Source organism: Pongo abelii, chromosome 13, assembly GCF_028885655.2.
Source record: "Pongo abelii isolate AG06213 chromosome 13, NHGRI_mPonAbe1-v2.0_pri, whole genome shotgun sequence".
NCBI lineage: Eukaryota > Metazoa > Chordata > Mammalia > Primates > Hominidae > Pongo > Pongo abelii.
In genome coordinates this window covers 45102250-45126841 of record NC_071998.2, presented here as the reverse complement: position 1 = coordinate 45126841, position 24592 = coordinate 45102250, and the positions used below count along the sequence as shown (strand labels likewise).

The 24592-nt window shown below is 36.9% G+C and overlaps 1 protein-coding gene across 40 annotated transcripts in view; it reads right to left on the bottom strand.

Moving 5' to 3' along the window:
- MPDZ (multiple PDZ domain crumbs cell polarity complex component) overlaps window positions 1-24592 on the bottom strand; it is a 180104-nt gene that overhangs the window by 2159 nt on the left and 153353 nt on the right. For 28 of the 40 annotated variants that reach the window (XM_024252173.3, XM_024252164.3, XM_024252172.3 and 25 more), the window contains 14 exons: window positions 18915-19007; window positions 18751-18825; window positions 17452-17626; window positions 15346-15491; window positions 14276-14359; window positions 13928-14121; window positions 11690-11837; window positions 7388-7474; window positions 6083-6173; window positions 5159-5202; window positions 4172-4294; window positions 2780-2884; window positions 2116-2228; window positions 1092-1215 (listed from right to left, as the gene is read on the bottom strand). In XM_024252173.3, coding sequence (XP_024107941.1) covers window positions 1092-1215; window positions 2116-2228; window positions 2780-2884; window positions 4172-4294; window positions 5159-5202; window positions 6083-6173; window positions 7388-7474; window positions 11690-11837; window positions 13928-14121; window positions 14276-14359; window positions 15346-15491; window positions 17452-17626; window positions 18751-18825; window positions 18915-19007 — 1602 coding nt within the window. Of the gene's footprint in view, window positions 1-1091; window positions 1216-2115; window positions 2229-2779; window positions 2885-4171; window positions 4295-5158; window positions 5203-6082; window positions 6174-7387; window positions 7475-11689; window positions 11838-13927; window positions 14122-14275; window positions 14360-15345; window positions 15492-17451; window positions 17627-18750; window positions 18826-18914; window positions 19008-24592 lie in introns of those variants that run through there. The other 12 variants (XM_054519889.2, XM_054519892.2, XM_054519899.2 and 9 more) reach the window with 3 other exon arrangements.

Sequence of the window (24592 nt, the reverse complement as noted above, 5' to 3'; positions counted from 1 at the left end):
GAGGAATCCATAATGATGAAATTCTTAAAATATGTTCTAACTAGCATGCCTTAAATAAATTGTTCCTAGGCTGAGGAAAAGGACTGTATGACTCTTCTATTCACTAGCAAATGCTGTTTGTATTTTTGGACATACCGATAGCTTTTTTAAAAATCTTATAAATTAAGCCTATAGCTAGCTTGTTGTAGGTACAGCACTTTAAATTGGCTAAAAAAAAAATCTTTTCCAAAATAATAAAATAAAATATCCATAAAGAACCATACCACTAATCCAAAGGCCCTGTATCAAATTTTTAAACAGGTTTGACTAAGTTTTGTTTCTTTTTACACTGTAAAATTTTGAGATTCTAAATTTTTCCCTGCAGGAAATCTTGTTGAATTTTGTAGCTCCTGAAAAACGACTTAACGTATTAACAATAATTACATGGGTTTAAAGTATTTTAATAGCTTTACCAGTATTGCAATATCTTTACTCTTATTCTAAACCTTCTTAAGCTAGAATAGGTATTATATAATTATAACTATACAATCTTTTTAATTGAATCCCTTGATTGCAAATCGCTGACTTATTATAGATGATAGGGCTGCTGGATTCTCCCTACATTTTTTTCAGTAGTTATTTTTGTTTTATTCAATGAAATTAAATTTATAAAATAAATGCTTATTAATTTTCATGTGTACTTTATGTACTTCTCTATAACTAGTTTATATTTCACAACAAAAAAATGCAAACAGAAATACCAGTGCTCTACAGCATACATATTTAAAATGTCCCATTTTCAAAAGACAATCATGTGCAATTTGTGTTCAAAGAAAAAAAATAGGCTTTACTAACCAAAGTTCATTAATATTTTTATGTATATTGTTGAGTTTCCATGGAGTTTCAATTTGAGCCTATTTTCCTTTAAATATAATGAAACCTCAAATTGGACAAAAATATTTAATGACCTGTTCCTGTAGGGAGTCTTGAAAAGAAACGATCAACTGTTAACCATTTGGCATTACCTCAGGCCATAAACTAATAAGCCAGCTGCTGACCACTATTAATGAATGTTTAGGGGAAAAGAGGGTGGTTAAAATTTGCAAGCTTACCTTTGCAAACACTGTTTTAACATAAATGGGTAAGTCTCCATGAGGGCTGCCATATCCTCCAACTATACTGAAGCCTAAGCCATCTGGTCCTCGCTCTAGTGTAATAGACTTACATTGAGGAGGTCTACGGTGAAGGAAAGGAAAAAGAGGTTTTAAATTAAAAAAAAAAAAACTATATATATATATATGTTATGAATTATCTGACATCCACCTAGAGCTAGCATAATTCTCTTTGTTACTGACAGGAGAGTATATTACGGGTATTTCTGAGATGCTTAAATTGTCAGTGCACGCTGTGCTCGGTATTTTAAATTTACATAATCTAATGAAATCCTACTTAACACCCTAATTCTATTACTCATCTACGGTTCCCTTAAACTAACATATTCATGGCATGTTCTCATTGTACAGAGAAGCTCATTTGTTTTCCAGTTTATATAAAGTGAGAGGGCTAAAGTTCAGGGGACTATATTAAAATAAGTCATAAACATCAGTACGCCTAAGCTCAGAGAGAAAAATCAATTATAAGCAATGGAAAAGCTGCATCAAATTATTTAAAATTTCTAATGTGCCTCTCTCTTCTCCTCTGTTTTCCAATGCTTTTGTATCCAAGTGTTGTTACTTAATACTGTGAATTTTTTCAGTCCAAAGGATAATATACTAAATGAATAGGCAGTGCTGGAAATTTTAAAATGATCGATTTGACTTGCTCCATATTACATGAAGCGGTAACATCAACACTGAAATGTCCTCCACCCCACAATCAGAGCTGAAACCATGGGAAGGGTAGTGGCACGCGTATCTATCTAGCTAGTTATCTATCTCTCTACTTATCTTTCATCAACTAAATCCATGCCACAATTATTTAAGTTTAGAAGCACCTGATATGTGTAATTCATACTTCATAGATCCTATCATTTTACCTGTACGTAATTCCTAGAAACATGGGACAGAGAATGCAACTGTCAGGAAGACTTGATTCATAAGTGAAAAATGATACACTAATCATCATGTATGAACTCACCCTAAATCATCCTGAAATATACTGCTTGACGTCAGCCCAGTGAAAGAAAGACTGGAACTTGCAGGCTCCTGCTGATGACCTGTGACCACACTCACATCTCCTCCAGCAACCACCTGCGCACAGGAGAAGGATAAACAGAAAAAACACATGTTCCTGTGGCTAGGGAAACTAATTTTTCTTCAGAAAGAGCACTTGGATTAAAATGTATATTTTATTGTTCATTTAATCATTTCTGTTAACATAAAATACAACCAAAGAGAATGAAATTTCACAAGGTCCAGAGGCTCTTAACTGTCCTGACAGTAAACATATTCTTCTAATTCTATTCTACAAAGTTCTTTGACGTTTTTAAAATGTGGTCTCATATGTAATTACTTTTTAAAGATCTTTAGAATACAAGCTACTTGCGAGCACCACTTAAAATTCCAGCAAATAATCATGTACTGCTAAGGCCTGGATTTTTTTCCCCTTACAGTATAAAACAATCAATGCATCAGAGTAAAATGTTACAAAATGTGTCTCATATGCACTTTATTGGAACTCTTAATCATTTATGTTCAAGAGAAATATTAAATAAAATAATCATTTTTACTGCTTAAACATCAAAGCTCATGTGTCTTCAAGCTACCTATATTCTGAATTATGCTTGGGATAAAAATCTTACCTGCATTTCAATGGAGCCAGATGCATTTTTCAGTAGGTTAACTGCTTGGGTGTGAGTCATGCCCTCAGTGGATGTGCCACAGATAGTGACAATCCTATCCCCAACCTGCAAGGGAGAGAAAGAAACGGCCATCTGCTAAAGCAGCCATGGAGAGTGGGTCTTTGAGACCTGAGTATTCATTTCCTTCTCCACCTTCCACATGACATATATACTGCTACCAGCCACTGAAATATAACCAAGGAAACCACTAATTCCAAGAAGTCCAAAAAGCAGCAACCACAGAAAGAAGCAGTGCATAATGGTTGAGTTCCATAGTATCCAGGGGAGAGGGAGGGAGAAGGAGAAAGCCACTCTTCCCTGCTCTTCATTTCTCTTGGGTGAGACATTACTTCCTATTAAAAGAAAAAAAAAATTCACTATCATTTGGAAACTGAAATTTCTCTGGACATTACTATTATAATCATTAGATGTGACTCTAAGTCAGAGGTTGGCAAACTAAGGCCCAGAGGCCAAATTTGGCCCACTGCCTGTTTTGGTTAATAAAGTTTGGTTGGAAGACAGCCATGCTTATTTGGCTGCTTTCACAGGGCAGAGTTGAGTAGTTGCAACAGAGACTCACAGGTCCCACAAAGCCTAAAATATTCAGTATCTGTCCTTCCAGAAGTTTACTGACCCTGTGCTATCTATACAATCAGGTTTTAAGTGTCAGCCATAAATCTGGATATCAAATGAGGCTGAACCATTCCCAGCCTAAAGACTATTTAAACTAAAATGTGGTTATGTTCTGAGACCTATTTGAGGTATGAAACCATAGAGATTTTGCTTTAGAGAGACTGAGTTGCCTAAATGGAATATTCATGTAATTTTAGAGCTGGGCAATTGGCATAAATTCCATTGTAGTGCTCCACAATTTGGATAATCCCTCAGCTTTGAGGAAAGTTGCATATAGTTGTATAACATTGTAAGTCATATTTATATTAAACTTCTGCAAAATTATCAGTGAATGCAAATAAGTAATACTTTTCAATTTAACAGTTAAATCAGCATTTAAACCGATCAAATATATAAGATAAAAATTTCACTTCATACTGGTGTTCTGAAAATACTTTGTTCTCTTTTAGCTTGTTCCACAGAATTTCAACATATAAAAATATGTATTAAGAAACAACTATAAATCTTCCTATTTCATTTAACTGCAAATCTGCATTTTCTCCTTTCTTTTAATATTCTTTATTTTTTATTCCAAGCAAGCCTTGCTGTGATTGGATTAGATGATTTAAAAGTAAATATAGATATTTATAACTGCCTTGCAACACGTAGCCAGGTTCAAAGGTTTATAAAAACACTTCTGCACATTTTGCTAGGGCTTCTAGGGTTGTTAGTATGACTCACTCTGAGTTTTTGGGTCTGTGCTGCAACTCCAGTTGGGTGCATCATTGCAATAAATATAGGCACGTCACCAAGTGGGCTGCCTACTCCTCCAGCGATGCTGATTCCCAGTGAGTCAGTAGGGCCCTGCCACGGAACAGATATAAAATTTTGGTCAAAGTGATATTTTTCATTGACCTTTTGTTTATTCTTTGGCATGATATCTATAGTCAACTCTGATCTTCTAAGTGTGAGGGGGAAAATGAAGAAGTGCAAGAAAACTGCATTACTTTATTTGACACAGGTGCTTAGCGTGGCTTAGGAAAATAAGCATCTGTTCAGGAAGTAAAATAAATCAAGACATGCTAAATGAAAATCATGTTGTGGAACTGATGAAAAGCAGGTAAACTCATGAAGTGAAAAGACCACACTTTTGGAATCAGAGTACTGTGTTCAAAGCCAGGAAGTCATACTTGCAAATGCTGGAACTTGGAATAAAGTCCACTCCACTCAATAAATCATTAGATCTTCATTTACAAAATGGAGACAACAGTGCCTCTCACAGAGGGCTGCAGTGAATATTAAATGACATGATGATGACATGAAGTGTCTACAAGAGTGCTCAGAACAATAGTAAAAGCTCAATAAATCACAGCTGCTTTTGTCTCTTGTGCATGGCTGTCAGGGGAATCTGTTCAGAACTAATAAGTATCTGTTGAAGAGAAAGGTTTACTTACCAGTATAAGAAGGGAGAGGCATGGTACTATTTTGTGTGGGGTCAATTTTACGCTATTTTCAGCAAAACAGAGTATGCAAACAACGATTTTTCAAATGAGGTACTGCGATCAGGAAATTCATTAAGGACTACATTATGTTATTTCACATGTAATATGTAAGAATACATACTTTTTTGAGATGAATACTTTAAAACAGTAAGAAAGTTAACAAGAAAACATAAGAAGATGTCTCTTAAAACACCAGAGTTTATATTGTTTTCTCTCCCCAAGTTACCTTTTTTATTTCAACTGTTCTTAATCCCTGTATTTCAGATGCCACTGTAAAGGCAAAAAAGATAAAATAGGGTTATTTTATGTTCATTCACTTTTTATGTTCATTAAAATATCTAAAGCTGGATGGGACTAAATGATAACCTAGGTTTTTTTTTTTTTTAAGGGGGTGCTCAAAGCTGCTAGTACACATGATTAGATCTGTCTCACACAAAACTATTTATTTTTCCAGTTGGAAAAACGTGTATACCATCCCATTCTTCCTTCTCATTTTAAGTGTTGATTATATAACTATGTAATCCACTTTGAATGAATCAAGGGCAGAATGTGTTTTGCATAGAAAGGCACATGTGCACAGCTGAGAGGAATAAAGTCATGGATGCATTAAAAAAATTCACAAATTTAAGTGCCTAAATTTCTAGAATATTAGTCACATTGCAAACAGAGATTGCCATATGGTTAGTTTCTTCAATTTGAACAACTCTCAACCAATGCACCAAGCCAAAAATCCCTCTGCAGCATGATTTCACGTAATTAAAACACAGGAGGATCACATTAATTTTCTCAAATTTTTGCAATCTTCATGGAAAAAGAAGGCTTCACTTAATGGCATCTTCTGATTTACTGGTGTTACAATAAGCACAGAAAAGGAATAAAATCAAAAACACCAATCTGCTTAGTAAGAAAAAAAAATTACAGAATCCTGATTATAATGTTTAGTGTATCTTGTAGGGTAATCATCAAATGGGAAAAGCTGCCATAGGCACAACTTTATGTTGTTCAGACTTTTTGCTAACACATGTTTTTGTACCTATATTAGGATATGGGATGATTTCGGGGAAAAGAAAGCTCAGAGGTAAACAAGACAAAAAAATCAGTGTTGACAGCCAAAATTCAAACCATGTTTAAAATACTGAACCAATCTTACATGCATTCTTCTTTGAGCTACTTTCCAGTGACTCAGATGTACTGGATCCAGAGAGTGGAAAAGTGAAAGATGACAGGCTGCCTTCACTCACCTACAAATATACAACAATTATTTCAGAAGGTTTTGCAAGTAACATACTCCCTAAATACCACTTATTTCAGAATTTAATCTAGAGACAGATACCTGTTAAGCAACAGTGGCTTTTGATAATTTGATGAGCAATTTAAACACAGTTCCTACTGATTTTTTTCCTTTTAAACAGAGAATTTCTCTAGTGACATAAATAAATTGAAGCTAAAAGGGTAGATGAAATTGATTCTAATCTACCTAAAATTTTAGTGGATAGTCATAATCTCATTCAAACTAATCTTCTTTAAACTGATGTTGTAGGAAGACTAGGACTTAAACAAAAACTGCAGAATTAGGGCCAGCTAATAGGAAACTCATGGCAGTAATTTAGAAAGTTAGTATGGGGTCTTTAAGGACAGACTGATGAAAATGGGTTTCCATCATCGGTAGACAAGACTGAGGAGAAAGTCAAGAGGTCTTGTCAAGAGTCTTGAAATATTTAACATCATATTTTTATACATGGTGCTGAGTATCTATAGTTCACTTATATGGGACTTTTCAGTTGAATATTGATTGATGTTGCTATAAAATATTTTTAAAATATGTTATCTTGGGGCCAGGTGCAGTGGCTCACGCCTGTAATCCCAACACTTTGGGAGGCCGAGGCGGGTAGATCACGAGGTCAGGCGTTTGAGACCAGCCTGGCTGACATGGTGAAACCCCATCTCTAATAAAAATACAAAAATTAGCCGGGCGTGGTGGTGCACGCCTGTAATCCCAGCTATTCAGGAAGCAGAGGCAGGAGAATCACTTCAGCCCGGGAGGCGAAGGTTGCAGTGAGCTGAGATCGTGCCACTGCACTCCAGCCTGGGTGACAGAGCGAGACTCTGTCTCAAAAAAAAAAATAAAAATAAATAAATAAATAAATAAAATAAAAATAATAAAAAATTTGTTATCTTGGTAGGCTTTACAATTAGGTAGTTACCTTTTGAGATTATGGAAAAAGAATCATGTCAAAAAAGAATGCCTGAAATCAATTTCCTTAGAACGACTTACAAACTACTCAACAGCCACACCTTGTTTACCTGGCTATTCTGACTTCTTGTTCTTCTCTGTCTCAAACTCTGCACCTCAGTCACTATCCCACGCTGCCAGGGGACCAGACCTTGTACACAGACCCACAGTCAGGGCCATCTATGTGTCCTCGTGGCCCTGACGAACCGCACAGCTACCCACCTGGCTGCTTTGAGACGGCCTCCTCTCTGAATGGAATGGACCAGCTTTCATTCTTCCAACTTCCAAGGTTACTGTGCCTAGGGAACACTGTGGGTGGGCATGGGGGGTGTTTTATGGAAATGTTTAAATAAAATGCTATAATCATCTTTAGGAATACATTTTACTCTTCAAGACTTTTTTGAAAGGCATCTTCCTTTTGGAATTTCTATAAGCAAGGATACCTCCAATCCCTTGTGGAAAATGGCTTTTTAAAAAAACATTCAAACTAACAAAAATAATAAGCAGCAGCAACACCAAGTGTCTACCTTAATACCTCATGATTTCTATGGAGACTACTTCTACCAAAAAGAAATGGAGAATTGAGCAATTATCTCATGAAACACACTAATTTTGATAGGACAAACAAGCTGAATAACTGAGGGTTTAAAAAACAAAGCGACTGTAATCCCAGCGCTTTGGGAGGCCGAGGCGGGTGGATCATGAGGTCAGGAGATCAAGACCATCCTGGCTAACATGGTGAATCCCTGTCTCTACTAAAAATACAAAAAAATAGCTGGGCGTGGTGGCGGGAGCCTGTAGTCCCAGCTACTCAGGAGGCTGAGGCAGAAGAATGGTGTGAACCCGGGAGGCGGAGCTTGCAGTGAGCCAAGATCATGCCACTGCACTCCGCCTGGGTGACAGAGCGAGACTTGAGACTCCACCTCAAAAAAACAAAACAAAAAAAAAAGCGAACACAATAAAACCACCACTACCATTACCTCAGCAACTTGTTTTGCCCTCAATGGAAGAGGTACTTAGATAATTGGGTAAATTCTCTATCGCTACACTGTGCCTGAATAGACTTATGATATAAAATTTAGATAAATACTGCTATCAACACGAAACATGAATTGAAGACAATCTTTCTTGTACCCCTTTACAAATAAACCATAGGCATGCAAGAAATGCTGCACAATCTAATATGGAAGTACCACAAGAAGGTGTTTGAGACCCTGTTTTGGAGTCACTGGATTAAATCCAGACTATGTGATTTATTAGCGGTGTGACCGTAATGGATGTTTAACCTTAATAAATCTTTTACTCTGAATTTTAAAAATGTACAGCATTATAGGTTGTTGAGATAAATAAACCATGAACAATGCTTATGACAGTATTTAGAATGGAGTAAGATTAATATAAACATTGGGCACTGATATTATTATTCAGTGATGAGAGTACAAAGGGATGTGTTATTCTTGAAGATGTTGATCATGAATCATACTTTGAAAGGTCAAAACTTGACTTGTAATATCCATAAGTTGGTTTTTTTATTTGTTTGGTTTGGGGTTTCTTTGCTGCAAATTTACCAAACTCTTCTTGAAACTATTTATATTTTCAGTTTACATAACTGTACGGTTAACAAGTCCATACATTAATTATTCACTGTGTAATGTTGCGACCCTTTCACCTACCTGTAACGCTTCTCTTTCAAATATCAAGGGTTTTGATTACTTAAAAAATTGTTAATTTTTCCAATACAAAAGCGATTTATGCCCAGTAAAAAGAAAATTTTGGAAATAAAATGAAAAAAGATGGGGGAAGAAAAGGACCCATAAGTCCAACATTACCTCATAATTATTGTTTAAAAAACTTATAAGATTGTATTTTACATAGTTGCATCTATGCAGTAAATACAATCCTCTGTCTTATATTCCCCACTAATTACAGTAGTCCCCCTTTATTATGGGGGGAATATGTTCTAAGACCCCCCGCCAGTGGATGCCTGACACTATGGATAGTGCTGAACTCTATATATACTATGTTTTTTCCTATATATAAGGTTTAATTTATAAACATAAACTAAGGTTTAATTTATAAATTAGACATAACAGGATAATAAAATAGAACAATTATAACAATGTGCTGTAATAAAAGTTATATGAATGTGATCTCTCTTTCCTTCTAAAAATACCTTATTTTACTATACTCTGGGCAACTGAAACCACAGGAAGAGAAACTGCAGATTAGGAGCGACTACTGTATATATTTTATCATGTTAAAATAGTTGTCATGACACTTTGGGAGGCCGAGACGGGTGGATCACGAAGTCAGGAGATTGAGACCATCCTGGGTAACACGGTGAAACCCTGTCTCTACCAAAAATACAAAAAATTAGCTGGGCGTGGTGGCGGGCACTTGTAGTCCCAGCTACTTGGGAGGCTGAGGCAGGAGAATGGCATGAATCCGGGAGGCGGAGCTTGCAGTGAGCCGAGCTCATACCACTGCACTCCAGCCTGGGCAACAGAGCAGGACTCCGTCTCAAAAAAAAAAATAGTTGTCATGAACATCCTTTCAAACAGATACATGTTTGCCATGCATCCTTGCTATTTATACCAAAGTTTATATAGTTTTTGTCAACCACATTGCTTCCAATTTTCTCACTATTACAAATAACACTTCAATGAACTCTATGTGCATGAAGAACTTTATGTGCATGAAGTTGTGTATAGAGGATTATTTACATAACAGTTTTAAAAGAAAAATTACTAATAAAACAAAAATAAGCAGCAGCAGCAACAACAAACATGTAAGTTATACAAATATTTATGGTGTTCATTATATACTTCCAGACTAGCTATTTTTTTTTTTTTTTTTTTTTGAGATGGAGTTTCACTCTTATTGCTCAGGTTGGACTGCAATGGTGCGATCTCAGCTTACTGCAACCTCTGCCTCCTGGGTTCAGGCGACTCTCCTGCCTCAGCCTCCTGAGTAGCTGGGATTACAGGAATGCGCCACCACACTTGGCTAATTTTGTATTTTTAGTAGAGACGGGGTTTCTCCATGTTGGTCAGGCTGGTCTCGAACTCCCGATGTCAGGTGATCCACCTGCCTCAGCCTCCCAAAGTGTTGGGATTACAGGCATGAGACACCACGCCTGGCCAGACTAGCTTTTTAAATGACTGGTTTAAAAATTATTTACATTGTTTTATGGATGCTTCCATTTTTTCTTTCTTTAGGATATATAATTCTTACAGAGATAACAATTGTTTTTAATGTGTCTCCAAAAAGAATGTATTCCTCCTTAAAGAATTCTAATTAGATTATGTTTTAAAGATTGAGAACCCTAATGAGAAGTGATAAATGTTAACTTTGCTTTAATAACCAAATTTATAAACACATTCATATGCCAGATCTTATGTAAACCAGAGAGGTGAATAACAAGCACCCACTTGAAAATCCCTCCATGAAGCCCAGCCACTCAGAGGCTCCCCTTAGCGTATTAGACCTCCAACAGCTCTACTGCTGCTGAGCACTGTCATGCAGGCTTATGCTAATTGCTACCCATGACATGGGTACTGATGATGACAGTTTTCTAGTCAATGTTGAATTATATTTCTTCAGGTCATAAAACACACTAGGTTAAAAAAACAAAACAAGGAGATAAGCATTGCCTATTTACAGGAATGCAAATCCCCTCTAGAAACTGGAATATTCCCTGACAGAGAATATGCCTAGAGTCCCAGGAATTATATTGTCAAGTGACTTTTCTGTGTTTTATAATTAATTCATTTTTAAAATGAAACTGGTTCTGCCTTTCCAATCAGAAAATGATCCTTCATGGTGAGTTTTCTTTGGAGGAAACCAATTTTATAATGTAAAATGTACTTGAGTTTAGAATGATATCTAGGGATGGAGGCCTTATAATTACGGTAATCCCCAGTGAAGGTACTGCCGAGTGAATCTGCATTAAATTACCTTCATTGCATAAGGATGACAGATCTGCTTCCGATTTTAAATGTCAACTTCAAATAGTTCAACAGTTTTGAGTCAGAATAGTATTTGGACCAAACTTTCCCTTCTATGGAACATAAATGATAAAATCTTTCCATTTTAAAAGATTTGAGATGACTTTCTATTTATTTTTTTGAGACAGGGTTTCTGTCACCTAAGCTGGAATTCAGTGGTGTGACCACAGCTCACTGCAACCTCTGCCTCCCAGACTCATGCCATCCTCCCACCTCAGCCTTCTGAGTAGCTGGGACTATAGGCCCGCACCACCATGCCCAACTAATTTTTATATTTTTTTGTAGAGACGGGATTTTGCCATGTTGCCAAGGCTGGTCTCGAACCCCTAGGCTCAAGTGATCCACCTGCCATGGCCTCCCAAAATGCTGGGATTATAGGCGTGAGCCATTGCACCTGGCCTTGAGGTGACACTTTAAATAAAGAGAAGTCATTACTAATTTGACTATGATAGCCCAATGTTAAAATTATTTTTTTTCTTCTATGCTATTACACAGAATTATTTTTGGCATTTTTTACCTTTAGCAAAGCGGCAACCGCTTCCTGGGTGGCATTACGAACGTCTTCCCCATTCACCATTAATATCTGGTCTCCCTGCATCAGTCTTCCATCGGCATCCGCAATTCCTCCTTTGACAATGTCTGACACAAATACTCCAGTATCGTTTCTGCACACAATTTTGAATTTCAACATTATCTTTTCCTCAACTGCAATGCAATGCTTATTTAATAAAAAGTTACATTTTTACCCAAAATTTTTACTTGTTTTTATGACTTTAAAAGTTTTGTTATTTGGAGCAACACTGGGGCAACATTAGAATTATATTTTTTTGATAAATAACAGCTTATGTCTTATAGTGCTTCATAGATTAAAATGATCTCCAATAAGCATATTTATTCTTCATCAATTACATACTGTGAGTAGAAGTGTGTATTACCATTCTCATTTTATGGGTCACTCGGCTACTAAGTGGCAAAAGTAAGACTTAAGAGTCAGTCCTTGGATGCAAAATCTGCTGTTCTTTCCAAATCAGAATGGAGCTTTGAATAATATTAACTTGTGGTTACATAAATGTTGCTATCACCATCAACATCATTAATATTATTGAAAATCATAACAGATGTGTATCTCAACCTAAACACCATTCATTAACTCAAAATCTAAGTACCATTGCTGTGATGTCTCTTATATGAAATCATTACACATCTTCCACACAAGATAGGTTTATGCAAAATAAACACAAATCTTATTCCCATCCTTTCTTTCACAAAACTATAAAAAAAAAACCCCAAAACTTCTAAAAATACGAAGATAACCATAAATAGAAATATATAGTAAAAGCTGAACTGTATCACTTGTTCTTGCCAAGGTCATGACATCAGATCATTTCACCATTTGATCCTCCGCTTTCCCATCTTTAGAAACAGGGTATTGGATTAGATGGTCTTCCCAAGGCACAGAGTTTAGGGTTCATTAATGGTGGTTTTCATGATGACCTGGTGACCCCACATCCTATAGTAGCCACGTTACCCATGTCATATTTCATGAGAACTAGACTACTGATACTGTATTCCAAAAAAAGTCTATTTTTTAGACATATTCCCACTGAGACTCAAATAATATGCTAAAATCTTTTTGTGTTTAAAAATAATTAGCCTTTAGCTGTCTCTGAGAAACAAAATGGTGTAAATGTCTTTTTATTTCCATACAGAAAAGTCGCTGCAGAACCAGGTGTCTATGCTGCTGGTTTGGCAATTCTGAAGAATGCCTATTTCTGAAGAAGGATATTCTGAAATAAAGATCACCATTTCACAGATTTCTGACTCACTGGAAAAAATAAGCTGCTTTCAAATGGTGGCTATCTGAGGCCCAAGGAATGACAAGATCAACTTAGAGACACTGCAGACTGCAGGGGCACTTTTTACTGAATGCTGACTTCACAAGTTTAGCTATCTGGTAGATTCTGAGATCAGATCCAGATGGGCTTATAATACTACAAGGAAGAAAGATTTATGAAACTTGCTGGATTATTTATTTGTTAATATCACTTATAAATGAATTTGTTAATATTACTTACATGTAAATACTTTTAAAATGTACTTATATACAAATGAATTAGGTTGTGAATTTTTGTACATTCACTATTCCATTACCACCCGGGCCCCCTGCTTTAGGTCCTGTTGATGGCACGCTCTTGTTCGCTCTGATCCTTCTCCCTACAATATCTTCTACTCTCCTTTAATAAACCAGTTCTCACTTATCACTTTTAGCCTCAGCTCAGACACTTCTTTTCTTGGAAATTTTCCCTAATTCACTTTAATTAAATAGGGTCACTTGGTCTCTTTCTCCTTTGCTACCATGGGTCCCCCACAAAGCATCTTTGTCACTCATCAACAGATTCCTTTGTTGCAAGAATATATTTAATTCGACGTTCACCAGACAATGAGTTTTTGGAGTTCAGGAACCATGTCTTATTTAGCTTTGTTTCTGAAAACTTAATGTATTTCCTAGCACATAGCAGGTGCTCAAAAATATACCAAATGACTTTTTGTTAAGTACCTTCAAAGCCTTCCAATATTCTGATTTTAAAAGTCCAAAACCAATGTCTTTTTATGGTTCCTTAGTGAGGGGGCTAACAACAGCTACCTACTGAACACTCGCCACTGATAAAAGATTCACCTACTGCTATTACTCTTTAAAATGATTTAAGTTCCATCATTTCCAAGGGAGCATTGGGTTTGTCCTCCTCAGTCACACCTTTTACCAACAATACTTAATCCTAGGCCTTTTCCCGGCTTCTTCTGCAGCTCAATAGCGAGGGTGTCACACACTTCCTCCTCTTTGTATGGGGCTTCATCTCTGTAGAGTGTCAGGCGCACTCTCTGTGGCGTCTGTCTCAGGACATTGATTGCTTCATCATGTGTGGCCTTTCTCAAGTCAATTCCATTCACCTGTACAGAAATGGGACACTGACTATAAGGAACATGAGAAGTAAGGGAGAGTTAGGTGGGGAAGGGGAGAGAGAGAAAGAAGCAAAGAAAGAAACACTCCCCCCAGGAGCCTTTTCTCTGTTAATTTTGAAGGTCAAAAACAGGCATTCTATACCTCTAAGATCTGATCTCCAGCCCAGAGTCTTCCATCTTTACATGCTGCTCCTTCTTCATAAACTTCATGGATAATAATGGCACCCTAAGGGCCCAAACAAAACATACCCATACTTATCCCATTCTCCTAGGAATGGTGAGCAGAAATGGAGTCCAAACACATTATACTTTGATAGACAGCAATAAGGGTTATAAACTCTGGCTCTACAGGTACAAGCTCCATATAATTCAAGGGAAAGTGTAACAACAATTTTTGCTAAAGGGCTCAAAGGAGCTTATACTTTTTTCCTAATGATAGAGAAGATTAAAGAAAAAAACTATAAAATAAAACATGCATACATAGATGAGAGATAACTTTCTTATCCATAAAGGAAATCATTTTCAAGGTATTTTTGACATCTAGAAGACTTTGTCTACAAAGTATCAATTTTTCAAACTCTTTTTTTTTTTTTTGAGATGTAGTCTCACTCTGTCACCCAGGCTGGAGTACAGTGGTGCAATCTCAGCTCACTGTAACCTCTGCCTCCCATGTTCAAGAGATTCTCCTGCCTCAGCCTCCCAAGTAGCTGGGATTACAGACGCTACCACGCCCAGCTAGTTTTTGTATTTTTAGTAGAGATAGGGTTTCGCCATGTTGAACAGGCTGATCTCAAACTCCTGGCCTCAAGTGATCCACCTGCCTCAGCCTCCCAAAGTGCTGGGATTATAGGCATGAGCCACTGCACCTGGCTCAAACTCCTCTTAAAATGGGTTTAACCCAACCTGGATATCAGCAAAAAGGAAATTAAAATGTAGCAAGGACTGGTGAACTGATAGAAGCACTTTGAAATTTCAAGATCAAAATCACCAGTGTAGCAGAATCTTGCTGAGTCAATATTTATTGGCTTACTCAAAGGAAACCTCCCCCGTATCCAATTGAATATTTGCCCTATAAATTAAAATAACAAATAAATACAGTTTTTTTCGGCCTTCACATTTCCTTTACTAGAACTGATAGAAATCTCCCAATAATCGTCTCTGAGGCCTGGCTGAAGGACAGCCTGTGCAGAAGCACCTCTGGGTGGTGCTCACCAGCAGCGTGTCTGAACCCCCAACGATGCTCAGGCCCAGCCCCGTTCGCCCTTTGGAAATCTCGATGGTTGTTTCGCAGCCAGGGATAATGGGGCAGGTTGCAGGATCAGAAGCAAAAATTGCTGGTGTTGATGATCTGCTTGTATCTAAAAATAAGTTAAAAATGAAATACAAATAAAAATTGGTTACAAGGCATATCCATCAAACTCATCACACAGATTGACTCTGAGGGATGAGGCAGGGAAATGGGCCCACGATTGTGGAAAAAAAGAGACTTCGTATTTACCTCAATCTTTTAATTATCTTATATTTAAAAATAAAACAAATGTGATTAAATCACCATTGTTAATTTAGGGTAGTGGGCCAAAAATTACCTGTTTAATTATTTTCTATGCTATCCTACATGTTTTAAATTGCTAGAGATATAAAGGATAGGATATGAAGAAGAGAGAACAGAATTAAATTGAACCTCAAGTTTCACTTTGATATTCTCCATTTCAATGGAGCCAAACACATTTCTTATGAATTAAAAGATTTATAGAACTCAGAACTGAGACATGTGGCAAAGACCTAGAAGCACATTCAGGGAAGACCACTAAACACATCAATAATTTTGGTTCTGATGCCTGCTTTTTGGGGCTTTTTACATTTTTGTTTTCTTCTTATCCTAGAGCATCTCTTCTTATGTAATCAATTCTGAGCAAAAATGCACCATTTGCAGTTTTCTCCTTGGGTCTCACTTGATGTTTTATACATTCAGATGTCAAATCCTGGTGCATATATGTTCAGAAATGAATAGATAAGAACAGATCATGAGAAAAGGGGAATATAATTTCACACGTTATTTTATGAGAGTCTTCATATCATATGTTTTATGATACAACAAAGAGCATACAGCAAATAGCATGTTTTGGGAAAGCTAGGACACTTGGTATAGTAGCGTATGCTTTAGACAAGATGTTCTCTTTTTAGGAAATCAGAAACAGACTATTTTCTTGCTCCTTAAATGGTAAGAACAGGTGTAAGATATTTTCTTTTATGTTAAGTTTTCATTTAGCATTTCATATTTTTATAGACAACACTATTTAGGGATCAACATAAAATTGAAAAATGAGAAAATTTCCATAAAATCTTTTAACACTTCAGTGAATTATCCAGTCTTTCTAAATAAAGGATTATTTTCGGAGATGTATTACTTTAAGACTTTTTCATCCAACTACATTACAAATGTTTTAAACTAGTGTTTCCTTACAAAACTATTAAAAGAAGAGTTTGGAGGCCAAAAGAAATTTCTCCCCTCCACCCCCCCATCACAGAAAAAGCCAATGCCTTATTTTTTTGTTTGTTTTGTTTTGATGCCGCAGAGCTTGAAACTTACTGTTTTATTACACACCAGTGTATTCTTTCTCAAAAAGTAACTCAAAGGAATAATGTACCTCTATGTACTAGACTGGAAGTGTAATGACACATTAAAGTGTCACCCTATGGTTCACTTAACCTAAATCCATTTCTATTATGACAGGACCCACTATTACAACCTAAAGCATAGAACTCAGATCCGTACATCATGGCAATGACTAAAGAGTTTCTTATAGTGGCAGGCAGTACTGATCTATGAAATACTATGAAATAGTATCTATTTCATAGATCCTATGAAATAGGATAATTGCATACCCATTCTACAGATAAGAAAGCTGAGGCTTAGAGAAGTTAAATTACTTTCCCAGTTTAAAAAAAGAATCCACAAAATGATATTTCTAATTCATTAGTTAGAGGCCTGGAATCAAGGTGCCCTTAGCAATATATTTTTGGAGAGCAAAGAATACTATTCCCTTGTTTTAGAGATGAAGAAGCTGAGGCTTTGAGTGGGTAGGTTTCCTAAGATGCCACAGCTGCTTAATGTACAGCACATAGATTGCCTGCCTAACAGTCCAGTACTCTGTTTCCAGAAGTCCTCTCTTTATACCCTGCCCTCACCATAGGGCTCCCTGACTACAACCTTCCAAACAGTGAGCCACAGGCAGGCAGCTGGCTTCCAAGCAGAAACCCTCTGCTGAGTTCAGGTGTTCCACAAGTGCAGGACTCTCATGAGCCCAGAGGCCTTACTTCGGATGGACTCCGGTTCCGGGGAGCCAGACTGTGGGACCATCAGAGACTGGGAGCTGTTCTTTTTTTCTCCACTGGCTGCACCAGCTGCTGAAGGAACAGCCTGGGAATCTGGATTCTCAGCATGGATGGTAAGTTTTACTGTCGTCTTTGCTGTCTTCAGAAGGCTAATAAACTGGCAGGGTGTATGTGTGGAAGAGAAACAAAATTCAAAGCTGAATTAGTAGACATACCAATGAGTCACCATTATCAAAGGAATCTAATTCTCTCTATGGTTAAGGGGAGGGATAGATGCAAATTATTTCTTTGTCAGGACTTGGGTAAAGAAAGAAATGGCTCTAGTTTCTCTCTAGCTTTTCCAAATGCCTGATATAGATGAGGGCCATGGTTAATTTCTACTCTAAGTCTAGCTCTGACCACATTTTTTCTTATATGAGACTTTCAACTTTTTACATCTCTAATCTCATCCGTTTTTCTGAATGCCTGCAACCTTAGAAGATATATGGGTTATTTTACCTACTTCCTGATTCTATAGAAGCAGCTTACACAAACAGTTTTAATAAAATAGACACAAATATGTTAGAAGCAGAATAAGAAAAGTATACAACAAAAAAGTCAAGGTAAATGAAAAGTTAAAACATAGATTTATGGGTTAAAGGATCTGGCCTAAATACTTATTAAAAACTGAATTTTTAAAAAGTAACTTTAAGCTTCTTACTAGACAATGAAGAAATGATAAGTTATATGGTTCTCTCTCACTATAAGAAAGAAAAAGCATACCATATTTCAAGGAAACAAAGCTTTTTTCTGGCACTTATAAATAAAAGGCCTCAAATGAGATACCAAATAAGTATTAAGCTCTCTTTTGAGGAGAGGAAACTCAAGTACAAGATATGTTTAACCCTAATAAAAGTTATATATTTAAGGGTTGAGTCTTACAATCTGTTTATAAAGTAGTATACACAATGGATATTTATAACAGCAAACATTCATTAAAAAATATTTTGGTACTAACAGTCACTGTTAAGGAGTTTAAAGTTTTCCTAAGGAAAAAATGGAAATATTTATCAAAAATGCCCAGTGAATATTGAATAATCTGTGTGGCAACGAAAAATCCCTTAACACCAACTGGAAAATAAGAAATAGAAATTGAAGAACTTCTGAACAATCTCTTCTTTTCCTTAAGAACTTGTCTAACACAGCTACATAACCCTAATTCCCTGTGATCGCAGACACAAACACTTTAATCATGCCCAAGGATGGGCCTACATTACCATTTACTTTATTTTGGAAAATTACCTTTTCAACAGGGTAACCAACAACAATTTCATCATCTACAGCCAATATCTGATCTCCGACTTTGAGTCGTCCATCCTAAATGGAAACGTAGAAGAATTTGAGTGATATTCCAAAAGTAATTCCCTCCCCAACTACTTAATGACAGCAAGAAAGGTAAACCTCACCGTGGCTGCTACCCCATGCTCTGTTAAGCTCTTTATGATGACTCCACTGAGTGTATCTTCTTCGCTGATAGCAATACCCAAACCCCCCTGATCCTAGAAAAGTAAAAACAAAAATGCTCCGAAGACTTGAAACAGATTAATTTTATTCAAATGGATACCAAGGGTAAGAAAAGCAGTTAAAACTCTTCTGAAGTCCGGAAATCTAAGACCTTAGACCTTAAATCTAAGATCTTAGAAATCTTGTCTTTTCTTAAACAAACTTTCAAATTTTCCTAATGGGAATAAATTTTCCTCCATCAAACATTCAAGTGTTTTCACTCTTCCCATATGTCGACATCTTTAGTAACTTTAGCAAAATATCTAGACAGCAAAAATACATTCAATAATTCAATCAGAACATTCAGCATTTACAAATTTTGTCTAATGACTGAATAAGTCATTCAAAACCAACCAAAGAATCCTGCTTCTTCTCTGGCCTGTCGCTTGGAAATAACAACAGGGTCTAGCCCCTTCATTCTTTTCTGCCCCTCTTCTTCCTTTAGCAGGCAGTCTGCCATTACTGATGCAGACTCTGTCCTTTTGGGGGCCGAACACTCAGAGTTGTTTCTCCAGAGAACAGCATTTCAATCTGCTGCAGACTGAAAATGCCTCTCAGTCCCAAGACAAGCTCTGAGAACCTGCCAAGGCTGGGGAGCTACACCTACTTTGCTACATTTTCCACATTTCCCTTTATCAAAACCAAATGTTCAGAAATATTGGCTTTTAGCTTTCTTTAATGTTTACTTTAATAAAATTAAAACAGAGTTTTTAACATTTTCATTGCCAGAGCTAGCAACCTTCTAATTTTTTCTCCAGAGAAAAGTTACAAAAAGCAAAGAAGAGAAAAGGGAATCTTGACATGGTTTCTCTGAAATATACATACAAGTTAAATGTGCCATCAGAGATGTTTATGGTCATGGCTGTGACATCAAGATAGGTTTCAACATCATTTTAAAGATTATCAACAATGTGGCTCTTCTGAGGTAGATTATTAATGCCTGATAAGTTTGAAACTGTCACTGACCATCTCTGTACTACCTCTCTCTTTCCAGGCAATCAGTCATGTCTATCTGCCAGAGTAAGCTGCACCTTTAGAGTGAGCAGAACTGACTTTACCTTCTACCTAACTATAGAAATTTGGATACGCCACTTAACATCTCTAATTCTCAATTTTCTTACCTACAAAATCTAGATTTTCTTATCTACAAAATGGAATAATAATACTTGTCACATAACAGTCATGAAAGTACTTTATTGGTACAGTGGGTATTTGCTGATTGTTTACCCAATACTGCTTCCCATCTTACCTCTCTATAAAAATTGATTTTTATTAGAATATCTAGCCTTCCCACCCACTCCTCTCCTCCACCTCCATATTCTCTCTCCCACCTTCTTCCCTCACCATGTTTCAGACTGTAGATTTAAAATATGAGCAGAAATTCTTTGATACTTCTTCCTTCAAGAAGGAACCTAAAAGCATGGGCTAGACTTAGTGACTTGATTCTAACAATGAGAATACAGCAGAAGTAATGGTGTATAACTTCACAGCTAGGTCAAAAAAGGCAAAGGGACTTCCTCCTTGCTGTCTCTCTTGGATAACTTGCTCTGCCAGATGCCAGCTGCCATTGTCCTAAGAAAACTCAAGCAGCCCCATTTAGAAGAAATAAGGCCTGTTGCCAACAGCCATTTGGGTAAATCATCTTGGAAGCAATGTCCAGCCCAGTCAAATCTTGAGATGACTGTAGCCGTAGCTGGCAATGTGTCCGCAATTGCACAAGAGATTCTCAGCAGACCCCCCAGCTAAAATGCTCCAAAATTCCTAACCCATAGAAACTGTGAGACCATAAATACCTGCTGTTTAAGTTGTGAAGTTTGGTGGTAATTTGTTACATAGCAAAAGTTAAGGAGCTCCAAGAATGGGGTTTGAACAACCGAAGTCAATTCTACAATTACAGTCCCATGGTCAGAGTCCCTGGCTCAAAAGTAGACACATGATCTGAACTGATTCAATTAGGATGAATCTTGGAACTTTTGCTCAGAAGGCTTGAACAGCCATTCTCTCCCTTCTCCCAAGATACATTTAAAAGAAGTAGCACATGGCCCAACTATGGTTGGCAGCCATTCTAAAACCATGAGAAAGACAAGCCTTGGGATAAAGCTGACACTGAATGGCACAGTGTCACACAGACAGGGAAAAAAACGGGCTCTTGATGACACTATTCAGTCACAGGACCAACTACTCTTGAAGGTTGCTGCCCTCAGTCCATAAATCCTCTTCCTTGATGAAACCTGACGGAATTAGTTCATTTTTTTCTGTTATTTGCAATAAGAGGAGTCCTAAAAGAAACAATAAGCTACAAATCTGCATGTATAATATGCCCAAACTCAACTAGAATACTACAAAAACAACTATATACATATCAACAAACAATTTATTGATATCAGAAAAGCAGGATGAGGCTGGGTGTGGTGGCTCAGACCTGTAATCCCAGCACTTTGGGAGGCTGAGGCAGGTGGATCACCTGTGGTCAGGAGTTCAAGACCAGCCTGGCCAACATGGCGAAACCCCATCTCTAATTAAAGTACAAAAGTTAGCCGGGCATGGTGGTGCACACCTGTAATCCCAGCTACTTGGGAGGCTGATGCAGGAGAATTGCTTGAACCCAGGAGGTGGAGGATGCAGTGAGCTGAGATCACACCACTGCATTCCAGCCTGGGTGACAGTGAGACTCAGTCTCAAAAATAAATAAATAAATAAATAAATAAAAATAAATAAATGAAAAGAAAAAGAAAAACAGGATGACACATAAGAAAGGATAACAGCATATGAATGTGCAATTTTTTATCTAACTGCTCAACTTTCCAACTTACTTTTACCAGAGTGCATATAGTCCTTAGCAAGAAGAGATCTGAGATACTTTGTTTGGGGCTAGTTATTAAAACACTACCATACAGGGAATAGAAAACAAATTAAGGAAATGTATTTTTGTGGGTTTTTTTTCTGTTTTAAAATATTATTTTAAACGTTTTTTAGAGATGGGGTCTTGCTATGTTTCCCAGGCTGGTCTTGAATTCCCACCTCAGCCCCCCAAATAGCTGGGACTACAGGCATGTGCCACTGCGCCTGGCTCCAAGGAAATCTATTTTTGAACAACGAGTTGTATAATTAAACAGCTAGAAAACAGTAAACAAGAATTAAAAGTGGAATTAAGCTAAACAAATTAATATTATTTGGAGAATTATTTTGAAGGTAGAAGCTTCTCTAAAATTCAAAAGAAGAAAAACTCTTCATCATATTTCAAGGCTTTCACCACATAAAATTGTATGGATATGAAACACAGCTTTGACAATCATAGAAGGCTACTACCTGCTTTGATGTATGGGTACTTTCCCGGGCAAACTGTGCCAAAAATAAATCTTTAATCAAAAATGTTTTCTGATCAATTGAATTTGCATTTCAGTCAGCTACTGTGGGTTTCGATTCTATGTATGAGAGCTTTCTGTTTATATTCTATTTTCCCATTTTTAAAAAATATAACAGATTAATAAAAGATAATTCACTTGTCAGGAGTTTCTAAGGAGTCAAAACAGAACTAGAAATGAGCTGTTATTAGAGCTCCCACTTTTAGACAATGCAAAAAATCATTCTCTTCCTGACTCTCCTGATCTCAACATTTTTCCCCTTATGCATGTACGGCACATAACCGTTCATTCACTCTTCCTTCGCAGATACTTACTCAGTCTGAACTATGTCGATGACACTAAGTAATGGAAAAAAAAGTGAGAATTTCTTCTCTCAGCATGTGTATGTTTTAGATGTACAGAAAAGATACCCACATCACAGTTCATCACAGGAGACAAGCTCTAGGGTCAAACATGGTTAAGTGACAAATAAAATGAAGACATTAATAGTAAGCACTATATAAGCCAGAATATTGAAGTAATATTTCAAAACAAACAGAGGTGAGATTTAAGTTGGATCTTTAGTGTATGCAGGATTTATATAAGTTAAAAGAAATCAGAAAGACCAAGTGATATAAACAAGGCAAAGAGGGATAAATTCTCAAAACCTTCTCCATGAGCTCTTGATTCAAATCAGTTTGACTGAAGTACAGGATTCCTAGAAGGAACATACAGGCATTTCAGAAAGGCAGATGGGGCCCAGTAGCAAGTTGAAACAGGTAATGGATGGGAAATGGGACTTGGAGGCAGAAGACCAGAGTTCAATTCCAGCTCTACTATTTGGAGTTATGGGAACAGTTCAAAGTGGAGAAAATAATAGCAAGCTCACAGGGTTGCTAAGAAGTAAATAATATAATGAACAAATGTTACATTACCATTAAATTACTTTGTCATATAACTAACTATAATTTAAAAATATATAGGATAGTAAAAATGACAAAAGATTTCAGCTGATTCATGAGTGTTAGAAGCTGTTTCTTTCTCCCTTCTTTGCTTAATTTTTACTCCAAGAGCCATGTAATAATGGGGTTAGGAGTGCCAGGCTTAGTGTAATATGTCACTCGACATCATTTGTAACAATGGCTTCCTCAAGAGATGTGTTCAAGGATATATTCTATGGGGAACTCACAAATTCATGGTCAGAAGTATTAACAAAAATAATAATAATAACTCACACTGTGGTAAGCACTTTGTATAAATTCTTTCATTTAATCCTTCCAAATAGTATCTCTAATATAAAGGGATTTTCCTCATCTCATGAGGAAAGTGAGACCCAGACAAGTTAAACGGTGTAGAAAAACAGCCTGTTGTATGGCAGGAGTGACACCACCTTGAAGCAAAACCGCCATGGTGACCAATGTTTGACTCCTGCATACCAAGGTGTTCTGTGGCGAGCCCTGTAGCATAGATAATCCTTCATAAAGATGTTTACCTAACCTCTCCACTGATAACAAGTTTCAGCAAGAAACTCTGAGACGTGACCAGTTACATGTCTTTATCCCTGCTATGTAAAGAATACTTTCTAGAGGGTGGATGCTGGGATCCACTGTCTTGTGGCCACCAGCAACATGGCTGCTGTACGTTAAGTCCCTATTAAGTATTTCTTTCTGATAAACTGGATTTGTCAGCCTCTTTCTTCAGGATCCCAGCTCCCTCAGTCTTTGGAGGTTGCTTTGCATATACCTGCTCACCATGGAACAAATGGCTTGCCTATTGCCCAGAGAAGTTAAGTGACTCCAAAGCCCACACTTAAAATCATTAAAATCATGGTTAATTGCCTCTTCTGTCTAGCTACTTTTAAAAGATTCTTGTATGTTCCCCTTACTTACTTTGGCTTTCATCAATAAATACATTCTAGCTACCTGAGCTTTAGATTTGTTTGAAATCTACATATAAATGGAAGCTTTCAGTGGGCAATACACTGAGGTTCTCCAAGGTCTTGCATTCCTCAATAGCATCTAATTTAGAAAGGGAAGTACACATAATAGACATCTGCTGAATAAATAAAAAAGGAGGCGAAAGGCAGAAACCAGCTTTTATATTGCAGTATTGCAGAATGAAGGAACCTTGCTCATTAGCTCATCCAATCCCAACAATAACCCTTAATATAGGCAGCCCCATTTACAGAAGAAGAAAGTGAGGACCAATGGGATTAAGTGATTTATAGGCGATCACTC